The sequence below is a fragment of the Melanerpes formicivorus genome, unplaced genomic scaffold, assembly GCF_026170545.1.
Source record: "Melanerpes formicivorus ecotype bairdi unplaced genomic scaffold, bMelFor1.0.p_v2 SCAF_52, whole genome shotgun sequence".
Lineage (NCBI taxonomy): Eukaryota > Metazoa > Chordata > Aves > Piciformes > Picidae > Melanerpes > Melanerpes formicivorus.
This window is the reverse complement of record NW_027142404.1, coordinates 1,439,226-1,454,598: the sequence shown is the minus strand read 5'-3', so window position 1 is coordinate 1,454,598 and position 15,373 is coordinate 1,439,226. Positions and strand designations below refer to the sequence as shown.

General features: G+C 48.0%; 1 protein-coding gene across 4 annotated transcripts in view; it reads left to right on the top strand.

Annotated features, from left to right (window-relative positions):
• Positions 1-15,373, top strand: part of ERBB4 (erb-b2 receptor tyrosine kinase 4) — a 979,801-nt gene that overhangs the window by 320,751 nt on the left and 643,677 nt on the right. For all 4 annotated transcript variants that reach the window (XM_068160757.1, XM_068160755.1, XM_068160756.1 and 1 more), the window contains exon 2: positions 14,300-14,451. In XM_068160757.1, coding sequence (XP_068016858.1) covers positions 14,300-14,451 — 152 coding nt within the window. The remainder of the gene's footprint in view (positions 1-14,299; positions 14,452-15,373) is intronic.

Here is a 15,373-nt window from a genome sequence, read left to right as displayed (position 1 = left end):
TGAAAGCACTTGGTTTAATAATGTATGGATTTGATTGCTAAGGGGAACTGTGGGCAAATCAGAAAATACAACCATTGGTTTACGGAGTCTTGTGTAAGAAAGCACTTTAGACTGATTCTTTGCCTTGGTGACCACAATGTATATGGCTGTGCCTTGGTGACCATAATGTATACGGCCACCACAGCCCCCAGGTTGTGGGCCAGACAAAGCGCGGTGTTCCACCCCTGGGCTCAGCCAGCCTCAGTGCAACCCCTACCTCGCTCAGCAACTGCAACACCATTCCCCTGCAGTAATTCCAAGTTTAGATAATTGTCATTTCAGCTGTCTTCCATGAGCTGAATTCTCCTGCCTGCTTGACAAGGTTATCGTGTTGCTTGAGAGCCTGTTATTTTCATCAATGAAAAATACACTACATGCAGTTTCATCTTAATAGACTTCTGCATATTGCCTAGAACAGGGTAGGTGCTGTAATCACATTCCCCTGCATCGCACAGTCACCTTGAATGAAGCACTTGGGCAAGGCAGCTCTGAAACGTTGGCTTTCCTCTTGCCTGGTTGATGGGGGCACCCAAGCCTTGCTGGCATGGCCAGCTGAGGTGCTCCTGGGAGATGGTGATTTTGTTTGTTTCTCAAATGTTTTTCCTAGGGACTGTGTGTTGAAGCCCCTCTGCAGTTCTGTCTTGCAGGGCTGCTGGGATTTGAGAAGGTCATTCTCTCCAAAGCAGTCCGTTGCTTTGGGTTTAAATGCCATGCTTATTTTGATAATTTTATTAGGTGGTATTTGGATTATCTGATAATTGCTAATGTAAAGCAAGAAAACAATTGTGTGGGAGCTCTGGGGGAAATACCTTTTTTAGGTGGTGAGTGGCTTGTGCTTACCCTGTAACAGCGCAGCAGTTGCTGCGAGCTTCAGTGGTGACTAATTAATTGTGGTTACACTGGCGGATCTGAAAGCACCTGTCCCACCTACCCTGTCTGAGTTGCACCTTTTGCATAAACAGTGCTTAAATGCTAGTAAGTGGGATCTGAGGGCTCACGTGCAGCTTGCCAAATGCATTTTAAATGTTGTGGAGGCAGTGAGGACCGCAGTCCCACTCCCATCGCAGTGGCTGCCAGGGCTCCCGCTGGATTTCTCAGGCTGAGAATCAGGCAGAAGCTGAATGAATGTGCTCCCTTGTGCATGCACAAGCTCGCTGTGTTTGTACAATGTTAATTAAAATGCATTTAAGTTGAGTGAATGCCTGCGGTATTCAGAGCCCCTCTGGGGAAGGAGAAGAAAAGAAAGGAAGGCAGGCAAGTGAAGGGCCCTGGCTGCCATGGAGCCGCATGAGTCCCAGAGGAGAGGCAAGAGCTGCTGGGGAAGACAGCCACCTTCACAGCACCGTGGCAATGCTCTGTGCAAGCTGAACACCCGTGGGCCTCCAGGAGACCCCTGCAGGAGGGGAAGGAGCCCTTCATGTCCCAAGCAGAGCAGCCTGGCTTGTGAGCTGGAAAATTATTTTGGGGCAACCTTGCAGCAGCTGCTCCTGTCATCCCTCACTAAATTGATTAGTGTTGAAGGCACAGATACAAAAAGCCAGTCCAAGTGCCTGACTCCGCTCTGCCTGCCCTGCTCTCTCCCCCATTCATGGTTCACCTGGTACTTACGGTTTGTGCTACATCATATTCCTGCTGCTCCTTTTCCCAGCACTGCTAGGGAGCCATGGCTCTCTATGGTGCAGTAATGGAGAGAAAGAAGTTAAATAAGCCATTGCTGCTGTGCTGGAGTGAGACCTGGGAAGGGTGGGGTTTGGAAAGCAAGTAGAGGAGTATTTGCAAACTATTAGGTCCTCAGCTTGGAGCTTTGCTGCTCAAGAGAATGTGGCCTTATATCACTCACAATCCTTTATCTGTATCTTACAAATCTTAGAAAGCATTAGTAATGGTCTGTACTTTGGTACTGTAGGGAGAGATTGTAGTTCTTGGCCTAAAGAGTTTGATTCACCAGCTTACTTTAGTTACTGCACAGAAGTGGCCAAAGTGGAGGCCAGTAAGACAAATAGACAGTCTGTCTATTGTCTTCACCAATAACAGGGAGAGTGATTCTTCCATGGGATTGTTGAGAGCATTTGCGTGGACTAACCTGCACTCTGAAGCGCTATTGAATTTCCTGAGTCATTTGGAAAAGGGGTGCTGGTGATGCTCTTGGTCATATTGGGAGACCCAGTGTGAAGCCCAAACTGGGAACTTGGTAAAAGAAAGATCCTGCCAGTGCTCAGAAATCAGAGCACAGAGGAGACCAGCATTGTGTTTCAGAGCTATTTGAAAACCTTTTCACTGTCTCAAAATGAGACCTTGCTGTTCCTAAGCTAAGCTCTTAAATGATTCCTAAATAATCTCTTGTTTAGGTTGTTTATGTCCTTGGGAACTTTGCATCCTACATCCTGTAAGAAAATCCCACACTGCTCCTAATCTACCAAGCTGTAGAAGTGGCCATGGAAGGAGTATTTAATTTTAGCTGCTTCTCTGTCACCACTTGTGTGCTGGTAATTTGCCAGTTTGACCACTGGATCCAGCAAGCACCTCCTTGGAGCTGGCCCCATAGCAGTGGTGTGGTGAGCAGCACGTGTCACCTCTGTCCTTTGGGTTCCTTGCCAGCTTGGAGGCTGCCTCCTTGTTAGAGTGAATGCCTCCAAACTCACAGCAAGACCTCAAGGAGAACCAGATGATAGAGCAGATGGCAGATGACTAATTTGGCAAAGTTAGCTGAGTGGAAATTGTTTGCTTTAATTGCTTGTCAAGTCCAGTACCTACATTATAGTTAAGAAGCAACTATTTACCCTCAAAATAGAATGAAATGAGGAAAGAAAGTGTGTCTGTGAAGAGGAGGGAGAAAAGGGGAACAGGAAGTACCTGGAGAAAATAATCTGGTACAAAGGCCTGGAGAGGACGAACCACTGACAAAGGTTCTACCCTACAGTACATTTTCCCCATTTTGTCCTTTCCAGTTATATCACACAAAGATATGTGATGAAACTGGAAGAGAAATGATGCTGGAAATACTGGCATAGAGCAAGCAGATGACAGTGGCTTGCCATGTTTGGCACAGGCAATTATCCTCTGAGTGCTGCAGTATAACTCTAAGCAGTGTTTTGATGCCATTTGTTTTGGTTGGTGTGAACAGGAGTGCTGCACCCACCAGACAGATCTTGGAGAGCTCAGTGCAAGGAGAAGGTGCCACCAGCTCCAGAAAGTGTTAGGGCATGTAGCTAGTCCTTCTTGATGAAGTCACAATCACTGTCAGTCTTTCCTGTGTCTGCTTGTGTTCCTGTTTGTAACACTGGGAGAAACTTCCTTTTGTAGGTGACACCTGATCAGCCTTTATGGAGATGGAACCACCTCAGTGACTTCTCTGGAAGTGCTGGGAAGCTGTTCCAGTGGCATAGGAAAGGATATTTGGGAGTTTAGTAAGCAGATATTAGGGCATCAATGCTTATTGTCCCTGATGCTATCGACCCAGGGACCTCTTCTCCACACAAATATTATGAAAGTGTCCTTTTAGCACTGCAGGCTAAAGTCTGGATGAAAGTTTCAGTTAATTCTTTTGCCTTACTTCTCTTAGTGGTTGTGGAGAGCTTAACTTGGAAATCACAGTAAATAATAGCTCTTGTAGGCTTGTGTTTCTGGGCTGTTTGTGTGCAAGTAGAAGGGATGATATTGTGGCTCACAGCCACTGTGGGCCAGCCTCTATTATGTCACCTCATCCTGATGACACCCTGATGGCAGCTGGGTGGCAATGCTCAGCTTCTCTCATGGCCGTGTGGCTGTCCAGGGGTTCATGGCAGGTGAGGTGATTGCACGCAACTGGATTCAAATGGGATGATCATTTTCCAGGGTAGAGTAGGCCTCATGGAAAGAAAACACTTGTGCCACCTGAGCTTTTAATTAGGAGTACAAATAAAATTGTTCTCTCCTTCATTACATTCTCTCACATGGAAGGGGCAAGCTTCTGATTTTAAAACACTCTCAGAGACCACCGGGTTTACAGGAGGAGGGCTGGTGACCTCCAGGAGAGTTTCGCCTTCTCTCAGGAGACATCTGCAAGAGTGCAAGTGCAGATGGTCCTTCCCTTCATTAGGACGTGCCTAATTGCAAGAAAATTCAGGACTTGTGCAGGTCATTCAAGGAGAGCTGTAAAATAATAATGAAGGGATTAAAAGTGTGTTTACCCCTTCTCCTGTGTGCACACATGCCAGGGTGCCCAGGCGGTTGCTGAGAACGTGGAGCGTAATGAAATGAACAGGGACTGCTGCGGCATTGCTGGCAATTAGCTGTTCCTTCAGGGGCTTGAGTATTTCCCCCCATCTGGGGACCTTAACAAATTGCCACGAGTGTTTGCAATTATTAGTAAACTAATAAGGTTAGGTTAGCTGCCTTTCAAGAAATCCTGATGATGGTGCTGTCTGTAAAAACACAGCTAATTAAGCAAATAAGTGGGAAATAGGGGAAAAGAATGTATTAGAAGGAGATGCTGACTGTTGTTGGGCTTATCCTGCCTAGGATGAAGGAATGTGTGATTCTCTTTTCATAAACTTGCTCCTGAAACCAGCCACTTCAAGAGTTTAAGTCCCCTCTTGTGGTTTTAGCCCCCTGGGAAACCCGATCGACAAAGGGAGGTTGTACTGTGTTCAGGCACAGGCTTAAAGAGCAAAGATAATAATAAACAGTTTGTGGACAACACCAAGCTGGGGGCAGGAGTTGATCTGCTGGAGGGTGGAGAGGCTCTGCAGAGGGACCACGACAGGCTGGACAGATGGACAGAGTCCAAGGGCAGGAGATTGAACACATCCAAGTGCCAGGTTCTGCACATTGGCCACAGCAACCCCAGGCAGTGCTACAGGCTGGGGTCAGAGTGGCTGAGAGCAGCCAGGCAGAGAGGGACCTGGGGGTGCTGGTCGATGGTAGGCTGAACATGAGCCTGCAGTGTGCCCAGGCAGCCAAGAGGGCCAATGGCATCCTGGCCTGCATCAGGAACAGTGTGGCCAGCAGGAGCAGGGAGGTCATTGTGCCCCTGTACACTGCACTGGTTAGGCCACACCTTGAGTTCTGTGTCCAGTTCTGGGCTCCTCAGTTTAGGAAGGAGGTTGAGTTGCTGGAAGGTGTCCAGAGAAGGTCAACGAAGTTGGTGAGGGGTTTGGAACACAGCCCTGTGAGGAGAGGCTGAGGGAGCTGGGGTTGATTAGCCTGGAGAAGAGGAGACTCAGGGGTGACCTCATTGCTCTCTACAACTCCCTGAAGGGAGGTTGTAGACAGGTGGATGTTGGTCTCTTCTCCCAGGCAACCAGCACCAGAACAAGAGGACACAGTCTCAGGCTGCACCAGGGGAGGTTTAGGCTGGAGGTTAGGAAGAAGTTTTACACAGAGAGAGTGATTGCCCATTGGAATGGGCTGCCTGGGGAGGTGGTGGAGTCACCATCACTGGAGGTGTTCAGGAGGAGACTTGATGGGGTGCTTGGTGCCATGGGCTAGTTGTTTAGGTGGTGTTGGATTGGTTGATAGGTTGGACACGATGATCTTGGGTGTGTCTTCCAACCTATTCTATTCTATTCTATTCTATTCTATTCTATTCTATTCTATTCTATTCTATTCTATTCTATTCTATTCTGTTCTGTTCTGTTCTGTTCTGTTCTGTTCTGTTCTATTCTGTTCTATTCTGCCAAAGGATATATCCCCGTGCTTGAGAAAACTTCTTTGGAGCTGGCAATGAAGATGCTTCATTGCTGTTTGTCTGAATGTCCTTTGGGAGAGGAGTTGGACCCTGGTATTTGAGGTGGGGGATGCCCATGCTGGAGGTAATGGGATTCACTCTCCCAAACTTCGGCAAGCCTGGGGAGAGGTCGAAAAAGAAGTGAAACAAGTTGACCTCCTTTCAAAAGTTAGCTCATCTGTTGAGCAGGAAGGATTATAAAATCCATTAGCATTACCAGACACAGCACTAGATTGAGTCAAATGTGATTTCTTAATTTAATGTATAGATTTATCATCAGCAGAGCAGAGCAGAGCAAAATAATAGCCTAAAAAGCAGAAGCTATAGGGACATTTTAAAATGTCTCCATTATTTGCTACCTTTGAGTGAGCATCCAAATCATTTGGCTTTGTTATGAAAAAAAAAACCCAAAAAGAAAGTCAATGGAAAATCAATTTCCAAGTCATGTGCATGAATATTGATGAAAAACATAAATTCAGTTCAATAAAGACAATTATTACAGCTGTAATTGGGGTCATTAGGAGCTGAGGCTCTTCCCTGATGCTTTAAGTAGCTTGGTAATAAGTAGGCAGCTGTAGTTGTGTCAGTAATGCCTGATAGCCACTGCTGTGAGGGACAGGCAGAGCTCTGCCCCAGGGCCCACCCAACATCACCCAGGTTTGGTGTGTAGAAGGGAAGTGGCTACAGGATGGCAGCCTGAGTGCTCACTGTCACTGCCAGTCTGGGGCTTCCTGGACGGAAAGCTTCACACCCTTCAGCCTGGGGGAACGTTTGTGGTGGGGGTCCGTGAAGGCATGCACGTGAGCACACTCTGAGAGGTTTGTTGCCAGTGTATGGAAATAGAGGGAATGGCTCGGTGCCTGTTGGTGGAGAGTTGTCTGATAGCTGCACATTGTGCTGGTAACATGCTAGAGGATGCCAGCAGACACCTCACGGGGGGTTTCTGTTGAGAAATACATAAGGGTATGTCCTGGGTGCGCTCTGAAAGGGCAGTGAAGGGTTTCCCTCACTGAGATGCCTCTAAAACTTCCCCAGCAAGTCAGGAGTGTAGGTGCTCTGAGGTGATGGAGAGTGAAGAAGCTGCAGGCTTGAGGAGGCATATCTTAAACTACTGCTTTTTGGACCTCTGTTAGAGGCAGAGAAATTCGTATTTGTTTATTAACCAGGAAAGGTTCTGCTGCAGGGACTACTTTTAAGACACAGTCTGTATTTTCCTGCTGCTCACTGGTTTCTGGAGCTTTATAAAATATGGTGACTATTCATGTACAGAATAGTGCTTTGAAGAGAGCTTGTGAAAGAAAGATTATGGTGGGTTTACAGGGCCTGACATGCTCATGTTTATGCCGATATACATCTGGAGCATCCCTGAAAATGTGCATTCTTTTGGCACCAAGTTTTAAAGAGCTGCTCCAGCCCGTTGATGCCTGTTGCTGGTTCAGGAAATGCGCAGGAGGGTGAGATGTTTGTGCTCTGTGCCAAGCTTGGAGGCAGGGAGACTGGGGGTCCTCTGCAGCCCTGCCCGGATCTCACCTCACACAGTTACTTTTGTGCTTGAGTGTTTTGGAAAACATCAGACCCGAAACAATTATTTTTGCCCTGGAGCAGCTGAGAATTGTGGCTCACAATGGAGAAATAAAACGTAGTGTTAACTAGCAGTTCATAGCCTGCTTCCTGGCATGTGCCCTTCCCAGGCTTGGCTCCCTGGTGTGTGTGTGGGCAAGCATGAGCACCATTGAGTCCATCATCAGTAAATTTGCAGATGACACCAAGCTGGGGGCAGGAGTTGATCTGCTGGAGGGTGGAGAGGCTCTGCAGAGGGACCTCGACAGGCTGGACAGATGGGCAGAGTCCAAGGGCAGGAGATTGGACACATCTAAGTGATGGGTTCTGCACATTGGCCACAACAACCCCATGAAGTGCTACAGGCTGGGGTCAGAGTGGCTGGAGAGTGGCCAGGCAGAGAGGAACCTAGGAGTACTGGTCGATGGTAGGCTGAACATGAGCCTGCAGTGTGCCCAGGAAGCCAATAGGGCCAATGACATCCTGGCCTGCATCAGGAACAGTGTGGCCAGCAGAAGCAGGGAGGTCATTGTGCCCCTGTACACTGCACTGGTTAGGCCACACCTTGAGTCCTGTGTCCAGTTCTGGGCTCCTCAGTTTAGGAAGGAGGTTGACTTGCTGGAAGGTATCCAGGGAAGGGCAACGAAGTTGGTGAGGGGTTTGGAACACAGCCCTGTGAGGAGAGGCTGAGGGAGCTGGGATTGCTCAGCCTGGAGAAGGAGAGACTCAGGGGTGACCTTACTGATGTCTACAACTACCTGAAGGGAGGTTGTAGACAGGCAGAGGTTGGTCTCTTCTCTGAGGCAGCCAGCACCAGAACAAGAGGACACAGTCTTAGGTTGCGCCAGGGGAGGTTTAGGCTGGAGGTTAGGAAAAAAGTTCTCCACAGAGAGAGTGATTGCCCATTGGAATGGGCTGCCTGGGGAGGTGGTGGAGTCACCATCATTGGAGGTGTTCAGGAGGAGACTTGATAGGGTGCTTGGTGCCATGGTTTAGTTGATTAGGTGGTGTTGGATGATAGGTTGGACACGATGATCTTGAAGGTCTCTTCCAACCTGGTCTGGTCTATTCTATTCTATTCTATTCTATTCTATTCTATTCTATTCTATTCTATTCTATTCTATTCTTTGCAGTTGTACCTGGCACCAGCCCTTCTCCCTCATGGCAGGAATGACTTTTATCCTGTTATTTGCATTTTCCATTAAAAACCCCACCCTCTGTCTTAAAGGACTCTCTGTAAAGAATGTGGATACTGTCCCGGCTCTATGCTTCTGCAAAGGGTGATTCATTCAATTTGCTTCCCTTAAATACTTCCATGGTTTCTTCTTTCATGTTTTCATGATCATTAAGTGCATCAGGAGTGTATGTTCAGGAAAACAAAACTAAACTAACAACAAACTGTTCTGTAAATTAGTTAAGAGATATTAGTAGCTTTTTATAATAATGGATTATTAATGATCCATGGTTGCTCCCACACTGGATTTGGGATTGCAGTTCTCTCCCACATAGAGATGTTTCTGCAGTGGATGCATTGCTGGCTGGGTACCACTGGCAAAGAAATTTGCACTGCTGCACCCCCCATTTGATGTGGGATAGTCTCATTTTTAGTATGCAGCTTGGTTCCAGGTAACCTTTCTTGCTTATTTATTTAAACTTATTTTTATGTCTGGGTTGTTGTTGAGGGGAGTTGACCTGTCAGGACAGCACAGATATGTGAAAGCCAAGTCAATCCATGCGGTGGCTGAGAGGATTGTCTCTGGGCAGTGACTTTGCCAGGTTTCCCAAATTCTGTGGCAGAGTGAGTTGGGAGGAGCCAGGCTGCACAAATCTTTTGCCAAATATCAGAGAATACATCCAGTTGTTAAAGACCTCCAAGCTCATTCAGCCAATCAGATCCTGGGCTGCATCAGGAGAAGTGTGGCCAGCAGGGCAGGGGAGGTGATTCTCCCCCTCTGCTCAGCTCTGCTGAGACCCCACCTGGAGTACTGCCTCCAGTTCTGGAGCCCCTATTCCAAGAGGGATGTGGAGGTGCTGGAAGGTGTCCAGAGAAGGGCCAGGAGGATGATCAGAGGGCTGGAGCACCTCTCCTATGAGGACAGACTGAAGGAGTTGGGGCTGTTCAGTCTGGAGAAGAGAAGGCTCCGAGGTGACCTCATTGTGGCCTTCCAGGATCTGAAGGGGGCTACAAGATGTCTGGGGAGGGACTTCTCAGGATCTCAGGCAGTGCTAGGACTAGGGGGAATGGAATGAAGCTGGAGGTGGGGAGATTGAGGCTGGAGGTGAGGAGGAAGTTCTTCCCCATGAGCGTGGGGAAGCCCTGGAATGGGTTGTCCAGGGAGGTGGTTGAGGCCCCATCCCTGGAGGTGTTTAAGCCCAGGCTGGATGAGGCTGTGGCCAGGCTGATCTAGTGTGGGGTATCCCTGCCCATGGCAGGGGGGTTGGAACTAGATGATCCTTGTGGTCCCTTCCAACCCTGACTGATACTGTCATACTATGACCCCGCACTGCAGGGTCAACACCAAGCCATGTCCCTAAGCACCGGCTCCAAGGATGCTTGAACACCCCCAGGGATGGTGACTTCCAGCACTGCCCTGTGCAGACCATTCCAATGGCTGAGAGCCCTCTCTGGCAAGAAATATTTCCTAGCATCTAGCCTGAGTGTCCCCTGGTGTAGCTTGGAACCATTTCTTCTGCTCCTGTCCCTTGCCGCCAAGGAGCAGAGGCTGCCTCTTCCTCTCTCCAGGGAGCTGTAGGGAGCAATGAGGTCTCCTCAGGCAGGCTGCAGAGGCCCAGGTGTAACCTGGAACATGGAGATGTTTTATGTAACAGAGGATAGTTCTTTTTGTAAGACAGAAATTAAATGCTTGCAATTACTGAGATAGATGTAAGGTATCAACATTATTTCTTCTTTGTTCATCTGCAAGAATTGAATTCCATAGCAGTATCACAACCTGGTGTTGACTGCAGTGGTTTGCCTGTACAAAATGACTTGCACTCAAGCAAATTTGCAGCCCCGGATGACATCTGGGCAGGCTTCATCCTCGCTGAATCCTCCTGCAAGAGCAGGCTGCAGGTGTTCTGCCTCCTTACAGCAACAAATGGCTACATTAGCTGCTGGGAGACGTTTAGTGGGTGTGCAACATAAACTAGCCGTGCTGCGGTGTAGCTTTATTAGCTGAGCTGCTGGGATTGTTTTCTGATCTGTGTTGATCCTTAGCACTGATTGCAAAATGAAACAGAAATTATTTATTAGTCCTCCAGAGCTTAAGACAGAGCAATACTTGCTCGGCTGGAAACACCGTCAGGCTTGTTGGATGGAGGCTGCTGCATTTAATGAAGGAGCAAACAAACCAATTTTGTAATTGGTAGCAAACATCTTCATCCATCTCCTGGCGGGGACAGGAGCGTGGCGCCCAGAAGGGTGGAGCTGCTTGTAGGGCAGATTGTGGCCGTAGCCCCAGTAAAACTTTAAATGTGAGGATAGAATCACAGAATTGTCAGGGCTGGAAGGGACCTCAAGGATCATCCAGATCCCACCCCCCTGCCATGAGTAGGGACACCTCACACTAGAGCAGGTTGCCCAAAACCACATCCAACCTGGCCTTAAAATCATGGCCTTAAAAACCTGGGGCTTCCACCATCTCCCTGGGCAACCCGTTCCAGTGTCTCACCACCCTCATGGGGAAGAAATTATTTTTGACATCCAGTCTGAATCTAACCTCTTGTAGTTTTGCTCCATTACCCCCAGTCCTATCACTCCCTGACACCCTAAAAAGTCCCTCCCCAGCTTTCCTGTAGCCCCCTGCAGATACTGGAAGGCCACAAGAAGGTCTCCTTGGATCCTTCTCTTCTCCAGACTGAACAACCCCAACTCTCTCAGTCTGTTTCCATAGCAGAGGAGGTCCAGTCCTCTGATCATCCTTGTGGCACTTCTCTGGAAACATTCCAGGTCTTCCCTATAATAGGGGCTCCAGAACTGGACCCAGTACTCCAGATGGGGTCTCAGCAGGGCTTTGTATTTCAAAAAGCAAGATGTGCCATCCCCTACCAGCAGTGCCTGATTCTTCCAAGAGTTCCCAGTCCAGAAGACTTATGTCAAATCCCAGTGGGACCATGTCTTTCCATCTTGGGAATCCCCCCAGATGACTATTACAGATATTAAAAGTAACATCTAGTTTAGGTATGCTTTACTCTATGAGAGGTGCCACAAGAAAAACATCAAACTGCTTATGTTGGTCCTTTAAATGAAGCTTGGAAATGAGGTGGTAGTTGTTTTTTTCCCTACTCCTGAGCAAACCCAGCCAGTCTGGGAGGGGTTGCAATACAGTCTAATGAATATATGTCAAATATTTGGAGTGGCTCAGTTGGTAGCACATGAGACCCTTAATGGGAAGGTTGTGAGTTCAAGCCTGCAGTGGGCAGTAGTGTCCTCCCTACTCTAGTCATGATGTCTGTGGTGACAGGTTGGACTTGATGATCTTTGAGGTCTCTTCCAACCTTAGTAATACTGAATACTGAATATTCCAAGTTTGTTAAGTTTCAACTTAACAAGGACTTGGAAATTATACTTTTACCCCAGCATAGAAGGGAATAAAATAATAATAACAATAATGAAATCCCTTAGAGCATTTCCTTTGGTAACTAGAACAAATGTGTATTTGCAACTTTCAGTCCTATGAAGTCCCTGCTCAGCTTTGGTTTGTGCTCTTTCGCCACTGGAAACACAATCCCTGAAAGTAATCTGATCAAACCATCCTCTGAATGGCTCACCGTGAAACCAGCCCCTGCTATCTCTTCCCGTTGGGGAGTTACAGATCAGGAAGAACAGATTTTTGCTGCCATTTTTAGGGCAGAGGGTGCTTCCTTGGGAGAAAACCTTGAGCAGCTGGTGGGTTTTTGGCTGCCACCCGAAACCCTTTGCCAAGAGGCTGCTTGAAGCTCCAATCACCCTGGCACAAGAGCAGATTGCTCTGCAGCGTAGAGAACAGAGATGAGAACTGTTCCCATTTCTATTACAATACAAAAGGCAGGAGGTGTAGTAAGTAAACAGTCAGTAATAGTGGTTCTCAGAAAGCTAATTACTTTTGGTATGTAAAAAAATAGGACCTACATCATTCAAAAGAGCTTATTGTAGGTAATTTTACTGATTATGCCTCCAGTCGTGGAGAGTTTTGTTTGTATTGATCTCCAGGAGTGGGAATGGCTCCAGAGATGCTGCTCGTGTCTGGCACATGTTTTGTGTAATAGACTGCCCCTTCCCAGAGTTTGGAGATATGGTCAGAAAGCAAATGATGACATTATAGTCAGTTGGGTGAACCAGACCCTGAAAGAAGCTGGCAAGTCCACCTCCATCCAGAATGTCAAGGACAAGGCCATCAGCACAAGCTTGGCAGTTGTGGATTTAATTGATGCTATCCAGCCTGGCTGTATCAACTATGACCTGGTGAAGACAGGTCACCTATCAGAAGATGACAAACACGAGAATGCAAAGTATGCTGTGTCCATGGCAAGAAGGACTGGTGCCAGAGTTTATGCTCTCCCAGAAGCCCTGGTCGAGGTGAAACCAAAGATGGTCATGATGGTGTTCACCTGCTTGATGGGCAGAGGGATGAAGAGAGTATCTGGGGTTGTTTAGACTGGAGACTGGCTCAGGGGAGACCTTATTGCTCTGTACAACTACCTGAAGGAGGTTGTAGCCAGGTGGGGGTTGGTCTCTTCTCCCAGGCAACCAACACCAGAACAAGGGGACACAGTCTCAAGCTGCACCAGGGGAAGTTTAGGCTGGAGGTGAGGAGAAAGTTCTTCACTGAGAGAGTTGTTAGCCATTGGAATGTGCTGCTCAGGGAGGTGTTGGAGTCCCCATTCCTGGAGGTGTTCAAGAGGGGATTGGATGTGGCACTTGGTGCCATGGTTTAGTAGTCATGAGGTGTTGGGTGCTGGGTTAGACTTGATGATCTTTGAGGTCTTTTCCAACCTTGGTGATACTGTAATTCTATGATTCAGATTCATTTATTTGCAGATAAGAGCAACCCACGAGCTGCTGATAAAGTGGACAAGTGAGTGCACACACACACCCCTACCCCTCCAAAAAAGCCCAGCCCACGTTTGACCATTTGTGTAGCAGTGCTGTCCTGTCAGGCTGGGTGAAAAGCTGCTGCCATAAAACATCATTGCTGTGTTTCTTCCCTGCATTTGGTTTTGGGTTTGCTCAGTGTACAGCAGGCTGATAGCCTCAGCTGTGAGTCTGCACTGGCTTTGAAATGGACTGTAAAACATAGAGCAGAGTGGTATAGTATTATAGGGCATCTCCTGAAAACTAACTTAGGATGCTGTTTTCTAACTTATCTGACTGTCCATTCTGTGGTGACTTGTGGAAAGGCAGCATGGCTTTTGCTATTCTCTTTTTCCTGTTTAATTGCATGAAGAGCTGGGGTCTTCAGGGAAGTGATGGGAAACACAGTGTTGGGTATGAGCCATCTGGTCAGGTTGTTCTTGGCCTGCCCAACAGACCTTTCTGAGCATAGGTGAGTAAGGAAAATATGGGATTCCCCAGGTCAGCTTGGATACACAGCTTTCTGCAGCCTTATGTTCCTCAGTATGCCATTGGCACCTCTCCTCAGCGTTTCTGTCATTAGCAAAACCTGTAGGGCCCTCTCTGAGTCCTGGGTTTGGCCCTGCAGATGCTGCACTCAACTAGTTTTGCATTTCCCCTGCATTTCTGCACGTTCAGCTTCTCTGCCTTTGCAGACTGGTAAATGCCAGTGCTTCATCCCAGTTGGTGAGGTGCAGTTAAACTGCTGGGATGGTTATGGACCATATTTGTACCTTCCTATTTGGGTCACCTCTGCTGGGGTTTTGTGGAGGCCTCAATCTCGTGAATCGCTCAGGATTTGTGTTACCATTACCTGTGTCCTTGCATCCTAGCTTTATTTCCTTCTCTTCTCCTGTGCCACTCTTCCACACTCATCCTGTCTGTCCTGTGGTTTCTTGCAGTGTGTGCTGGCACCGAGAACAAGCTGAGCTCCCTCTCTGACCTCGAGCAGCAGTACCGGGCTCTGCGCAAGTACTATGAGAACTGCGAGGTAGTTATGGGCAACCTGGAAATCACCAGCATCGAGCACAACAGGGACCTCTCCTTCCTGCGGGTAAGCAGCCTGCTTCTTTCCTTACAGCTTTGTGTTCAGGGCAGTAGCTACTGGTGCTAGGCTGGAGAAGCACAGGTCTCTTTCCCACCGGCTCCACTGCAATATAAGAGGACAATAAAATGTCAGAGAAGTGCAGAGAAGAACATCAGTGCCGTTGCTGTGGCAGATGCTCTGAGTGCACATCGTTTAGACTGATCCAGGGCTCGAGGGAAAAAGCCGTGTCACTGTGCAGAAGGGGGGCCCCACACAGGTCTCTATCCCCTGTGTTGCCTACAGAGCAGTTAAGGTAGGGTTTAGAAAAGTCATGGAGATAAGCACTGAAGGCTTGGAGAGGCTAATCTTAGTAAAGTGCTGTGCATGGACTGACTGATAGGCTAAGCAAGGGAAGAACTCGGGCAGTGCTTGTGGAGCATTTAAGGGAAAAAAAAGTGATTGCTCAAGAAGCATAAAACCCTCTGTATGTACAGGACTGGAGTTAGGAGCCTGACTGAATCTCCAGCATCCAGGAGAAAGTCTGTGATAGATGAAGGCTGTCTGCCCACTGTGGTACCCGGGTTGTACGCTCTCTCACCCGTTCTTGTGTGAGCTTTTGAGTAATCATTATGCTTCGGGGTTTCTGAAGGGACATCTCCTTGTGGCTGTCTGTGAAAGTGCTAGCAGCCACACAGGTGAGTGCTGAATTACAAGAATTTAAGCCCACCACAATTTAATGTTCCAAAACTGATGATGCTTGAGGAAGTGTCGCAGTAGATGATTGATGCAGTGTACTTATGGAGGCGTATGAGGATGCTGCAGGTGATGTGTCTGCAGCATGGAAGAAAGCGGTAGGTAGGTGTGAGGCCCACCCCAGGAAAGGCAGCCTGTGGCAGTGTGGTTGCCATGGCACAGAGGATGGTTTACACTGCTGCTGTCCTGTGGCGTG